The sequence below is a fragment of the Macaca fascicularis genome, chromosome 1 (assembly GCF_037993035.2).
Source record: "Macaca fascicularis isolate 582-1 chromosome 1, T2T-MFA8v1.1".
NCBI classification, from domain to species: domain Eukaryota; kingdom Metazoa; phylum Chordata; class Mammalia; order Primates; family Cercopithecidae; genus Macaca; species Macaca fascicularis.
In genome coordinates, this window is record NC_088375.1 from 5551626 (window position 1) to 5566867 (window position 15242).

General features: G+C 38.0%; 1 protein-coding gene across 7 annotated transcripts in view; it reads left to right on the plus strand.

Annotated features, from left to right (window-relative positions):
* AKT3 (AKT serine/threonine kinase 3) overlaps positions 1-15242 on the plus strand; it is a 362856-nt gene that overhangs the window by 196524 nt on the left and 151090 nt on the right. For all 7 annotated transcript variants that reach the window (XM_005539655.5, XM_065531593.2, XM_065531583.2 and 4 more), the window contains one exon: positions 15097-15241. In XM_005539655.5, coding sequence (XP_005539712.2) covers positions 15097-15241 — 145 coding nt within the window. The remainder of the gene's footprint in view (positions 1-15096; position 15242) is intronic.

Consider the following 15242-nt stretch of genomic DNA (forward strand, 5'->3'; position numbering starts at 1 on the left):
CAATTAGTGAACTCAAAACTACGTCAGAACGTTTATAATGAAACATGCAAAGATAAGAGGATAGAAAATAAAAGTAAGAATAGAATGTAAGATAAAAAGAATGTAGTGAGAATGTCTTACATATATATAATTGGAGCTTCAGAAGGAGAGGAGAGAATAGAGCAAAAAGTATTTGAAAATATGATTGAAATTTTTAAAAAATGGCTAAAGATGTCAAACCATAGTTTCAAAAGTCCTATAAATCTCAAGTAGGAAAAATATGAAGCAAATCCCTAATCTCATTAGACTATTCAAAAACAGAGTGTGAAAATCCCCAATATAGATAGAGAAAAAATGTACTTTGCTTTCAGAGCAGCAACACCTAGACCAAAAGGTAATGTATCAATATGTGGGATGGAATAATAATGAAATATAATGGAATGATGTTCCCAAATAATGGAATGATAATGGAATATTTCCAAAGATGATGAAATGATATCCCCAAAGTTCTGAAAGAAAGTGAATGCTAAGAAACAACTTTTTTCCATGAATAAAAGTAAAATGAAAATATTTTCAGTAAACAGTTGATAGAGGCTGGGCATTGTGTCTCATGCCTATAATCCCAACACCTTGGAGGCTGAGGCAGGAAGATCACTTGGGCCCAGGAGCTCAAGACCAGCCTGGGCAACATAGTGAGATTCTGTCTCTACTCCCCTCACTCGCCCCGCTGCCAAAATTTGATAGGATTTCTCACTAGCACACCTGAAATAACTAACCTAGTATTTTTTTTTAAATTATTATTATTATACTTTAAGTTCTAGGGTACTTGTGCACAACGTGCAGGTTTGTTACATATGCATACATGTGCCATGTTGGTGTGCTGCACCCATTAACTCGTCATTTACATTAGGTATATCTCCTAATGCTATCCCTCCCACTTCCTGCCTCCCCACAATAGGCCCCGGTATGTGATGTTCCCCTCCTGTGTCCAGGTGATCTGATTGTTCAATTCCCACCTGTGAGTGAGAACATGTGGTGTTTGGTTTTCTGTTCTTGCGATAGTTTGCTGAGAATGATGGTTTCCAGCTGCATCCATGTCCCTACAAAGGACACGAACTCATCCTTTTTTTATGGCTGCATAGTATTCCATGGTGTATATGTGCCACATTTGCTTAATCCAGTCTGTCACTGATGGATATTTGGGTTGATTCCAAGTCTTTGTTATTGTGAATAGTGCCACAATAAACATACGTGTGCATGTGTCTTTATAGCAGCATGACTTATAATCCTTTGGGTGTATACCCAGTAATGGGATGGCTGGGTCAAATGGTATTTCTAGTTCTAGATCCTTGAGGAATCACCACACTGTTTTCCACAATGGTTGAACTAGTTTACAATCCCACCAACAGTGTAAAAGTGTTCCTATTTCTCCACATCCTCTCCAGCACCTGTTGTTTCCTGATGTTTTTAATGATTGCCATTCTAACTGGTGTCAGATGCTATCTCATTGTGGTTTTGATTTGCATTTATCTGATGGCAAGTGATGATGAGCATTTTTTCATGTATCTGTTGGCTGTATGAATGTCTTGAGAAATGTCTGTTCATATCCTTTGCCCACTTTTTGATGGGGTTGTTTTTTTCTTGTAAATTTGTTTGAGTTCTTTGTAGGTTCTGGATGTTAGCCCTTTGCCAGATGAGTAGATTGCAAAAATTTTCTCCCGTTCTGTAGGTTGCCTGTTGACTCTGATGGTAGTTTCCTTTGCTGTGCAGAAGCTCTTCAGTTTAATTAGATCCCGTTTGTCAATTTTGGCTTATGTTGCCGTTGCTTTTGGTGTTTTAGACATGAAGTCCTTGCCCATGCCTATGTCCTGAATGGTATTACCTAGGTTTTCTTGTAGGGTTTTTATGGTTTTAGGTCTAACATTTAAGTCTCTAATCCATCTTGAATTAATTTTCGTATAAGGAGTAAGGAAAGGATCCAGTTTCAGCTTTCTACTTATGGCTAGCCAATTTTCCCAGCACCATTTATTAAATAGGGAATCCTTTCCCCATTTCTTGTTTTTGTCAGGTTTATCAAAGATCAGATGGCTGTAGATGTGTGGTATTCTTTCTGAGGGCTCTGTTCTGTTCCATTGGTCTCTCTCTCTCTCTCTCTGTTTTGGTACCAGTACCATGCTGTTTTGGTTACTGTAGCCTTGTAGTATAGTTTGAAGTCAGGTAGCGTGATGCCTCCAGCTTTGTTCTTTTGACTTAGGATTGTCTTGACAATGCGGGCTCTTTTTTGGTTCCATATGAACAAGCAGTTTTTTTCCAATTTTGTGAAGAGAGTCATTGGTAGCTTAATAGGGATGGCATTGAATCTATAAATCACCTTGGGCAGTATGGCCATTTTCACAATATTGATCCTTCCTATCCATGAGCATGGTATGTTCTTGCATTTGTTTGTGTCCTCTTGTATTTTACTGAGCAGTGGTTTGTAGTTCTCCTTGAAGAGGTCCTTTACATCCCTTGTAAGCTGGATTCCTAGGTATTTTATTCTCTTTGAAGCAATTGTGAATGGGAGTTCATTCATGATTTGGCTCTCTGTTTGTCTGTTACTGGTGTAAAAGAATGCTTGTGATTTTTGCACATTGATTTTGTGTCCTGAGACTTTGCTGAAGTTTCTTATCAGCTTAAGGAGATTTTGGGCTGAGACAATGGGGTTTTCTAAATATACAATAATGTCATCTGCAAACAGGGACAATTTGACTTCTTCTTTTCCTAACTGAATATGCTTTATTTCTTTCTCTTGCCTGATTGCCCTCGCCAGAACTTCCAACATTATGTTGAATAGGAATGGTGAGAGAGGGCATCCCTGTCTTGTGCCAGTTTTCAAAGGGAATGCTTCCAGTTTTTGCCCATTCAATATGATATTGGCTGTGGGTTTTTCGTAAATAGCTCTTACTATTTTGAGATACGTTCCATCAATACCGAATTTATTGAGAGTTTTTAGCATGAAGGGCTGTTGAATTTTGTCAAAGGCCTTTTCTGCCTCTATTGAGATAATCATGTGGTTTTTGTCTTTGCTTCTTTTCACATGCTGGATTACGTTTATTGATTTGTGTATGCTGAACCAGCCTTGCATCCCAGGGATGAAGCCCACTTGATCATGGTGGATAAGCTTTTTGCTGTGCTGCTGGATTCAGTTTGCCAGTATTTTATTGAGGATTTTTGCATCGATGTTCATCAGGGATATTGGTTTAAAATTCTCTTTTTTTTGTTGCATCTCTGCCAGGCTTTGGTATCAGGATGATGTTGGCCTCATAAAATGAGTTAGGGAGGATTCCCTCTTTTCCTATTCATTGGAATAGTTTCAGAAGGAATGGTACCAGCTCCTCCTCGTACCTCTGGTAGAATTCGGCTGTGAATCCGTCTGGTCCTGGATTTTTTTGGTTGGTAGGCTGTTAATTATTGCCTCAATTTCAGAGCCTGCTATTGGTCTATTCAGGGATTCAATTTCTTCCTGGTTTAGTCTTGGGAGAGTGTAAGTGTCAAGGAAATTATCCATTTCTTCTAGGTTTTCTAGTTTATTTGCGTAGAGGTGTTTATAGTATTCTCTGATAGTAGTTTGTATTTCTGTGGGGTCACTGGTGATATCGCCTTTATCATTTTTTTTATTGCGTCTATTTGGTTCTTCTCTCTTTTCTTCTTTATTAGTCTTGCTAGCGGTCTATCAATTTTGTTACTCTTTTCAGAAAACCAGCTCCTGGATTCATTGATTTTTTGGAGGATTTTTTGTGTCTCTATCTCCTTCAGTTCTGCTCTGATCTTAGTTATTTCTTGCCTTCTGCTAGCTTTTGAATGTGTTTGCTCTTGCTTCTCTAGTTCTTTTAATTGTGATGTTAGGGTGTCAATTTTAGATCTTTCCTGCTTTCTCTTGTGGACAGTTAGTGCTATACATTTCCCTCTATACACTGCTTTAAATGTGTCTGAGAGATTCTGGTATGTTGTGTCTTTATTCTTGTTGGTTTCAAAGAACGTCTTTATTTCTGCCTTCATTTCATTATGTACCTAGTAGTTATTCAGGAGGAGGTTGTTCAGTTTTCATGTAGTTGAGCAGTTTTGATTGAGTTTCTTAGTCCTGAGTTCTAGTTTGATTGCACTGTGGTCTGAGAGACAGTTTGTTAAAATTTCTGTTCTTTTACATTTGCTGAGGAGTACTTTACTTCCCACTATGTGGTCAACTTTGGAATAAGTGTGATGTGGTACTGAGAAGAATGTATATTCTGTTGATTTGGGGTGGAGAGTTCTGTAGATGTCTATCAGGCCCTCTCGGTGCAGAGTTGAGTTCAATTCCTGGATATCCTTGTTAACTTTCTGTCTCATTGATCTGTCTAATGTCGACAATGGGGTGTTAAAGTCTCCCATTATTATTGTGTGTGAGTCTAAGTCTCTTTGTAGGTCCCTAAGGACTTGGTTTATGAATCTGGGTGCTCCTGTATTGGGTGCATATATATTTAGGACAGTTAGCTCTTCCTGATGAATTGATCCCTTTACCATTATGTGTTGGCCTTCTTTGTCTCTTTTGATCTTTGATGGTTTAAAGTCTGCTTTATCAGAGACTAGGATTGCAATCCCTGCTTCTTTTTTTTTTTTCCATTTACTTGGTAGATCTTCCTCCATCCTTTTATTTTGAGCCTATTTGTGTCTCTGCATGTGAGATGGGTCTCCTGAATACAGCACACTGATGGGTCTTGACTCTTTATCCAATTTGCCTGTCTGTGTCTTTTAATTGGACCATTTAGTCCATTTACATTTAAGGTTACTATTGTTATGTGTGAACTTGATCCTGTCATCATGATACTATGGTTATTTTGCTCGTTAGTTGATGGAGTGTCTTCCTAGCATCGATGGTCTTTACATTTTGGCATGTTTTTGCAATGGCTGGTACCTGTTGTTCCTTTCCATGTTTAGTGCTTCCTTCAGGATCTCTTGTAGGGCAGGCCTGATGGTGACAAAATCTCTCAGCATTGGCTTGTCTGTAAAGGATTTTATTTTTCCTTCACTTATGAAACTCAGTTTGGCTGGATATGAAATTCTGAGTTGAAAATTCTTTTCTTTAAGAATGTTGAATATTGGCCCCCACTCTTCTGGCTTGTAGAGTTTCTGCCGAGAGATCTGCTGTTAGTCTGATGGGCTTCCCTTTATGGGTAACCCGACCTTTCTCTCTGGCTGCCCTTAACTAACATTTTTTCCTTCATTTCAACTTTGGTGAATCTGACAACTATGTGTCTTGGAGTTGCTCTTCTTGAGGAGTATCTTTGTGGCATTCTCTGTATTTCCTGAATTAGGATGTTGGCCTGCCTTACTAGGTTGGGGAGATTCTCCTGGATGATATCCTGCAGAGTGTTTTCCAACTTGGTTCCATTTTCCCCATCACTTTCAGGCACACTAATCAGACGTAGATTTGGTCTTTTCACATAATCCCATATTTCTTGGAGGCTTTGTTCATTTCTTTTTCCTCTTTTTTCTCTCGACCTCTCTTCTTGCTTCATTTCATTCGTTTGATCTTCAATCACTGATTTTCTTCCAGTTGATCAAGTGGGTTAGTGAAACTTGTGCATTTGTCGCGTAGTTCTCGTGTCATGGTTTTCATCTCTATCAGTTCTTTTATGGTCTTCTCTGCATTGATTATTCTAGTTATCCATTCATCCATTCTTTTTTCAAGGTTTTTAGTTTGTTTGTGCTGGGTAAGTAGTTCCTCCTTTAGCTCTGAGAAGTTTGATCGACTGAAGCCTTGTTCTCTCAACTCGTCAAAGTCATTCTCCGTCCAGCTTTGTTCCGTTGCTGGCGATGAGCTGCATTCCTTTGGAGGGGGAGATGTGCTCTGATTTTTTGAATTTCCAGCTTTTCTGCACTGCTTTTTCCCCATCTTTGTGGTTTTATCTGCCTTTGGTCTTTGATGATGGTGACGTATTGATTGGGTTTTGGTGTGGATGTCCTTTCTGTTTGTTTGTTTTCCTTCTAACGGTCAGGACGTTCAGCTGCAGGTCTGTTGGAGTTTGCTTGGGGTCCACTCCAGACCCTGTTTGCCTGGGTATGAGCAGCGGAGGCTGCAGAAGATAGAATATTGCTGAACAACGAGTGTTGCTGTCTGATTCTTGCTCTGAAAGCTTCGTCTCAGAGGTGTACCCAGCCGTGTGAGGTGTGAGGTGTCGGTCTGTGCCTCAGTTGAAAATGCAAAAATCACCCGTCTTCTGTGTCGCTCACACTGGGAGCTGGAGGCTGGAGCTGTTCCTATTCGGTCATCTTGGGCGCCCCCTCTGTCCTAGTATTCTTTAGACACAATAAGAATAATCTCTGATTGAAGGATAAATACAGAATAGAATGAAAAGCAAAATGCTTAAATCAATCAATAAAAATAAACATTGATTTTTAAATAATTTATGTTGTGCTTTAATTATATAAATGAAAAATATCTGATGTAATAACGTAAATTGAGGTCCTGACAAAAATGGGGTTAATTTTTTGTGAGGTTGCTTTATTTTCTGGTACAAGTTAAAAGTATGGACATATTAGACTTTTTGAAGTCAAATTTAAATATTATAATTTCAGTTACAACTAGACGGCTACCAGGCTAATTGGAGGAGAAATGGAATTAGAAAAAAAATTATTCTGGCATATATTACATAAGTGGACCATGTAAAGCTAAGGATATATATAAAAGTAATTGCAAAAAAGATGACTGAAAAGCCAACAGGAGAATTAAAATGGAACTTTGAAAAAATGTAAAGTAATTTTAAAAAGAGGCAGGAAAGGAGAAAAAGATAAAGATATAGGTTGAAAATAAATAGATTGAAAAAGATCGATCATGGAAACAGTAAGCATAAGAAGGATGGATTGCTGTATTATATCATTTCAAGTTAAATGTATTACCGTAGATTACTGTGATACTTTATAATGAGAAAAATGTCTGTTGAACAGGATGATATAGCAGTCATCAACACATATAACAGAATTAAAGAGATAAAAATGGGCAATTCCACAACCATATTTGGAGATTTAAAAATTCGCAGCACTTGGTAGAGCAGCTACACAAAAAATTAGCTAAGGCATAGAATAACACTATCAACCACCTTGGTATACCTAATATTTATAGAACGCTACACTCAAAAGTGGCAGAAGAGACATTATTTTCAAGTAAACATGGTACATTGATCAGAATGGAGCATACTCTTATCAGGATAATGCTGGCCTCATAAAATGAGTGTGGGAGGATTCCCTCCTTTTCTGTTGTTTGGAATAATTTCAGAAGGAATGGTACTAGCTCCTCTTCATACCTCTGGTAGAATTCAGCTGTGAATCCGTCTGGTCCTGGACTTTTCCTGGTTGGTAGGCTATTAATTGTTGCCTCAATTTCAGAACTTGTTGTTGGTCTCTTCAGGGATTCAACTTCTTTCTGGTTTAGTCTTGGGCGGGTGTATGCGTCCAGGAATTTATCGATTTCTTCTATATTTTCTAGTTTATTTGCATAGACATGTTTATAGTATTCTCTGATGGTAGTTTATATTTCTGTGGGATCTCTGGTGGTATCTCCTTTATCATTTTTTATTGTGTCTATTTGATTCTTCTGTCTTTTCTTCTGTATTAGTCTGGCTAGATCTATTTTGTTGATCCTTTAAAAAAACCCAGCTGCTGGATTCATTGGTTTTTTTTCTTTGAAGGGTTTTTTCATGTCTCTATTTCTTTCAGTTCTGCTCTGATCTTAGTTATTTCTTGCCTTCTCCTAGCCTTTGTATGTGTTTGCCTTTGCTTCTCTAGTTCTTTTAATTGTGATGTTAGGGTGTCAATTTTAGATCTTTCCTGCTTTCTCTTGTGGGCATTTAGTACTATCAATTTCCCTTTACACACTGCTTTAAATGTGTCCCAGAGATTCTATTACATTGTGTCTTCATTCTCATTGGTTTCAAAGAACATCTTTATTTCTGCCTTCATTTCGTTATGTACCCAGTAGTCATTCAGGAGCAGGTTGTTCAATTTCCATGTCGTTGTGTGGTTTTGAGTGAGTTTCTTAGCCCTGAGTTCTAATTTGATTGCACTGTGGTCTGGGAGACTTCCGGTTTTCATTCTTTTGCATTTGCTGAGGAGTATTTTACTTCCAATTACGTAGTCAGTTTTAGAATAAGTGTGATGAGGCACTGAGAAGAATGTATATTCTGTTGATTTGGGGTGGAGAGTTCTGTAGATGTCTGTCAGGTCCCCTTGGTCCAGAGCTGAGTTCTGTCTCGTTGATCTGTCTAATATTGACAGTAGGGTGTTAAAGTCTCCACTATTATTGTGTGGGAGTGTAAGTCTCTTTGTAGGTCTCTAAGAACTTGCTTTATGAATCTGGGTGCTCCTGTGTTGGATGCATATATATTTAGGATAATTAGCTCTTCTTGTTGCAGTGATCCCTTTACAATTATGCAATGCCTTTGTCTCTTATGATCTTTGTTGGTCTAAAGTCTGTTTTATCAGAGATTAAGATTGCAACTCCTGCTTTTTTGTGGTTTCTGTTTGCTTGGTAAATATTTCTCCATCCCTTTATTTTGAGCCTGTGTGTGTCTTTGCATGAGAGGTGGGTCTCCTGAATACAGCACATTGATAGGTCTTGACTCTTTATCCAATATGCCAGTCTGTGTCCTTTAATTGGGGCATTTAGCCCGTTTACATTTAAGGTTAATATTGTTACATGTGAATTTGATCCTGTCATTACGATGCTAGCTGGTTATTTTGCCTGTTAGTTGATGCAGTTTCTTCATAGAGTCGATGGTCTTTTCAATTTGGCATATTTTTGCAGTGGCTGGTATCGCTTGTTCCTTTGCGTGTTTAATGCCTCCTTCAGGAGCTCTTGTAAGGCAGGCATGGTGGTGACAGAATCTCTCAGCATTTGCTTGTCTGTAAAGCATTTTATTTCTCCTTCACTTAGGAAACTTAGTTTGGCTGGATATGAAATTCTGGGTTGAAAATTCTTTTCTTGCCTGTAATCCCAGCACTTTGGGAGTCTGAGGCAGGTGGATCACCTGCGGTCAGGAGTTCGAGATTAGCCTGGTCAACATGGCGAAATGTTACTAAATACAAAAAAGTTAGCCAAGCATGGTGAGAGACGCCTGTACTCCCAGCTACTCAAGAAGCTGAGGCAGACAATCGCTTCAACCCAGGAGGCAGAGGTTGCAGTGAGCCAAGATTGCACCACTACACTCCAGCCTGAGCAACAGTGAGACTCCGTCTCAAAAAAATATATATATATTTTCTTTACGGATGTTGAGTATGGGCCCCCACTCTCTTCTGGCTTGTAGGGTTTCTGCAGAGAGATCCGTTGTTAGTCTGATGGGCTTCCCTTTGTGGGAAACCCGACCTTTCTCTCTGGCTGCCCTCAACATTTCTTCCTTCATTTTAACCTTGGTGAAGCCTGGCAGAGACACACAGAAAAAGAAAATGTCAGGACAGTATCCCTGATGAACATCGATGCAAAAATCCTCAATGAAATGCTGGCAAACTGCATCCAGCAGCACGTCAAAAAGCTTATCCCCACGATCAAGTCGGCTTCATCCCTGGGGTGCAAGACCAGTGCAGCATACACAAATCAATAAATGTAATCCATGACATAAACAGAACCAATGACAAAAACCACATGATTATCTCAATAGATGCGGAAAAGGCTTTCAACAAATTTCAACTCCCCTTCATGCTAAAAACTCTCAATAAACTAAGTATCGATGGAATGTATCTCAAAATAATAAGAGCTATTTATGACAGACTCACAGCAAATATCATACTGAATGGGCAAAAACTGGAAGCATTCCCTTTGAAAACCGGCACAAGACAAGGATGCCCTCTCTCACCACTCCTGTTCAACATGGTATTGAAAGTTCTGGTCAGGGCAATCAGGCAAGAGAAAGAAATAAAGGGTATTCAATTAGGAAGAGAGAAAGTCAAATTTTCTCGTTTGCAGATTACGTGATTGTATGTTTAGAAAATCCCATTGTCTCAGCCCCAAATCTCATTAAGCTGATAAGCAATTTCAGCAATGTCTAAGGATACAAAATCAATGTGCAAAAATCACAAGCATTCTATCCACCAATAATAAACAGAGAGCCAAATCATGAGTGAACTCCCATTCACAATTGCTACAAAGAGAATAAAATACCTAGGAATCCAAATTACAAGGTATGTGAAGGACCTCTTCAAGGAGAACTACAAACCACTGCTCAAGGAAATAAGAGAGGACACAAACAAATGGAAAAACATTTCATGGTCATAGATAAGAAGAATCAGTATCATGAAAATGGTCATACTGCCCAAATTAATTTATAGGTTCAGTGCTATCAACATCAAGCTAATATTGACTTTTTTCACAGAATTGGAAAAAATACTTTAAACTTCATATGGAACCAAAAAATCCGCATAGCCAAGACAATCCTAAGCAAAAAGAACAAAGCTGGAGGCATCACGCTACCTCACTTCTACCTATACTACAAGGCTACAGTAACAAAAACAGCATGCTACTGGTACCAAAACAGAGATATAGACCAATGGAACAGAACAGAGTCCTCAGAAATAACACCACACATCTACAGCCATCTGATCTTTGACAAACCTGACAAAAAGCAATGGGGAAAGGATTCCCTATTTAATAATTGGTATTGGGAAAACTGGCTAGGCATATACAGAAAACTGAAACTGGACCCCTTACTGACACCTTATACAAAAGTCAACCCAAGATGGATTAAAGACTTAAACGTAAGACCTAAAACCATAAAAATAGTATGAAAAAACCCAGGGAATACCATTCAGGACATAGGCATGGGCAAAGACTTCATGTCTAAAACACCAAAAGCGATGGCAACAAAAGCCAAAATTGACAAATGGGATCTAATTAAACTAAAGAGCTGCTGCACAGCGAAATAAACTGTCATCAGAGTGAACAGGCAACCTACAGAATGGGAGAAAATTTTGCCATCTTTCTATCTGACAAAGGGCTAATATCCACAACCTACAAAGAACTTAAATTTGTAAGAAAAAAAAAACCATCACAAAGTGGGCAAAGGATATGAACAGACACTTCTCAAAAGACGTTTATGCAGCCAACAAACATGAAAAAAATGCTCATCATCGCTGGTCATTAGAGAAATGCAAATCAAAACACAATCAGATGCCATCTCACACCAGTTAGAAATGGCAATCATTAAAAAGTCAGGAAACAACAGATGCTGGCGAGGATGTGGAGAAATAGGAAAGCTTTTACACTGTTGGTGGAAGTGTAAATTAGTTCAACCATTGTGGAAGACAGTGTGGCAATTCCTCAAGGATCTAGAACTGGAAATACCATTTGTCCCAGCAGTCCCATTACTGGGTGTATACCCAAAGGATTAGAAATCATTCTACTATAAAGACACATGCACAAGTATGTTTATTGTGGCACTATTCACAGTAGCAAAGATTTGGAGCCAAACCAAATGTCCATCAGTGATAGACTGGATAAAGAAAGTGTGGCACATAAACACCATGAAATACTATGCAGCCATAAGAAGGATGAGTTCATGTTCTTTGCAGGGACATGGATGAAGCTGGAAACCATCATTCTCAGCAAACTATCACAAGAACAGAAAACTAAACATCACATGTTCTCACTCATAAGTGGGAGTTGAACAATGAACACATGGACATAGGGAGGGGAACATCACACACTGGGGCCTGTCGGGATATGGGGGGCTAGGGGAGGGATAGCAGTAGCAGAAATACCTAATATAGGTGATGGTTTGATGGGTTCAGCAAACTACCATGGCACGTGTATACATATGTAAGAAAACTGCACATTCTGCATGTGTACCCCAGAACTTAAAGTGTGTGTGTGTGTGTGTGTGTGTGTGTGTGTGTGTGTGTGTGTATAAACATATTCTTGGTCATAAATGATTCTGAGTACGTTTTGGAAGATGAAAGTTATACAGTGTATGTTCTATAATCACAGTAGAATTAATTAGAAATCAGCATTAAGACAATAGATGCCAATTACTGGAAATTAACATAATTTTTATAATCATTGGGTCAAAAACCTCACAAGAGCCATTAGAAAGTAATTTTCAAGGACAGTAATGAAAATAATACATATCAAAATTTGTGGGGTGTAGCTAAATGAGTGCTTAGAAGGAAATTTATAGCCTTAAATACCTGTATTTGAAAAGAAGAAAGTTCTTACATTGTTAAGCTTCTGTCTTAAGAAACCAGAAAAATAAACCCAAAGAAAACGGAAACAATAGCATTCAGAAATTAGTGAAATAGGAAACAGAGAAATAGTAGACAATAATTAATAAAACCAAAACTACTTCTTTGAAAAAAAATAGAATTGAAAAACGTTTTGGGGTATTGTTAAAGGAAAAAGAAAAAGAAGGAAGACACAAATTACTGACACTGACCCAAGAAAACATTAGAAAACCCAGTATCAATGAATGGAAGTGAATTAGTAATTAAGAACCTTTCCTCAAAGGTTCAAACCCAGACAGCCTTGTTGGTGAGTTCTGTCAAACATTTAAGGAAGTAATTTGACCAATCCTCTACAAGCTGTTTCAGAAAATAATGAGAAGGGAATACTTCTCAACTTATTTTATAAGGCCACTGTCACCCTCATTTCAGAAATCAGACAGAACTATTTTAAGAAAAGACAACTATAGCCCAGTACACTTGTGAACATATGCAAAATTTCTTAACAAAGTATCAACAAATTAAACAATAGGTAAAAAGGATAGAAGCTTAAGTTATGTGATCAAATGGAGCTTATCCCAAGAATTCAAAGTTGTGTTAACATCTGAAAACTATTAAGCTAATTTCACCGTATTAATATGATAAAGGTAAAAATCTGCGTGATCATTTTATAGAGATATTGCATTTGAGAGTTTTATTTTCTTTTTCTTTTTCTTTTTTTTGAGACAGAGTCTTGCTCTGTCACCCTCGCTGGAGTGCCATGGTGTGATTTCAGCTCACTGCAACCTCCATTTCCCAGGTTCAAGCGATTCTCATGTCTTGGGCTCCCGAGTAGTTGGAATTACAGGCTCCTGCCAGCATGCCCAGCTAATTTTTGTATTTTTGGTAGAGACTGGGTTTCTCCATGTGGGCCAGGCTGATCTTGAACTCCTGACCTCAGGTAATCCACCCGCCTTAGCCTCCCAAAGTGCTGGGATCACAGGCATGAGCCACCACACTTGACCTGCTTTTGACAAAAATTCAACAAACTTTCATTAAGAGTATGCAGATGGCTAGAAATAGAACAGAACTTACTCAGTTGATTAAATAAATGTATGTATAAAAGAACTACAACTTACATCATATTCAAGGGGGGTGAAAACTCAATGTTAAATACTAACTTGTGAAACAAAGCATGTATGCTGCTCTCTTTACCTTAATTTAACTTTGTACTGCAGGTCTGATCTAGGGAAATAAAGCAAGAAAAAGATGTAAAAAGCGTACGGATTGGAAACAAGTGAAGCTGCTCTTGTTTGCATACCACATGATTGCATGTGTAGAAAATGCAGAAAAATAAGAGCTACTAGAACTAATAAATGAATTTAGTAAAGTTGCAGTATACAAAGTCAGTATACAAAAATCAATTGTATTTTTAAATACTAACAGGAACAATTAGAAAGTGAAATAAAACCCTCAACAATAGCATAAAAGAACAGTCTTGTGTCAATGACAGTGATATGTTTTGAGAAACATGTCATTAGGCAACATTGTGTAAACATATTACTTGGACAAACCTAGATGGTGTAGCCCACCCCATACCTAGGCTATGTGGTGTAGCCTGTTACACGTTACTGTACTGAATACTATAGGCAATTGTAATGCAATTGTAAGTATTCATGTATCTAAACATATAAGCATAGGAAAGGTACAGTAAAATACAGTGTAATAATCTTAGGGGACCACCATTGTGTATGCAGTCCATCATTGACTGAAACATTGTTATGTGGTGCATGATTGTATGTAGGAATAAATTCAGTTAAAGATGTGAAAGATCTTTACACAGAAAATTACAAACATTGCATTGGGAAATTAAAGACCTATATAAATGTAGAGCTATACCATGTTCATGGATTAGAAGATTTAAATGATTAAGATATTAGTTTTCCCAAAATTTATCTATAGATTTAATGCAATTCTAGTCAAAATCCAAATAGACTTTAAGAAGTAGACAAGCTGATTTTAAAATTTATTTGGAAAAATAATGATCCTTGGTCTGATAGCCAAATGTCTAAAAATAATTGACATAAGTGCTCCTGAGACTGATTGTTCAAACTACAAGCTGAATCCTTTTTTTTTTTCCTTAGAAATTTACTATAATCTGGAAACAATTAAAGGTTTTGGCTTTGAAACCTTTCCTTGGAATGTCTGTTGGACCTGATAAAAATCTTGAGGATGTCAATGATGGACTTAAAATAGCTAAGCAAAAAACTGCAGCAAACTTTTAGGGGGTCAACTCAATAGTTAGGATTGGCCAGTTGCGGTGGCTCACGCCTGTAATCCCAGCACTTTGGGAGGCCGAGGTGGAAGGATCACTTGAGGTCAGGAGTTCGAGACCAGCCTGGCCAACGTGGTGAAACCCCGTCTCTACTAAAAATACAAAAATTAGCCGGGCGCTGTGGCACACACCTGTAATCCTGGCTACTCAGAAGGCTGAGACAGGAGAATTGCTTAGACCCAGGAGGTGGAGGTTGCAGTGAGCTGAGATCATGCCATTGAACTCCAGCCTGGGCAGCGGAGTGAGACTGTTTCCAAAAAAAAAAAGTAGGATAGATATAAACAGACAAATAAAATGTAACTGTTCATGTAAATGATTTTAACTCGAGTTTTCAACAGTTTTTTTCTTCTCTTTTTTTCTTTAACATACTTCCACAAAATGCTACTACAGACTTTAGGCCTGTAGTGAAACGCTCTTAGGACTATTTTCATTTTGGGGTGATGGCGGGAGTGTGTGCTTATGTGTGTTGTGTGTGTTTGATCTCCAAATAGATTTCATTTGTATTTATTTCATATTTTATAAAAGGAAAATATTTAAATCATTTGCCATCATCTATTAATGGGACATTTTACTCATTTTTGTAGGGAAGAATGGACAGAAGCTATCCAGGCTGTAGCGGACAGACTGCAGAGGCAAGAAGAGGAGAGAATGAATTGTAGTCCAACTTCACAAATTGATAATATAGGAGAGGAAGAGATGGATGCTTCTACAACCCATCATAAAAGAAAGG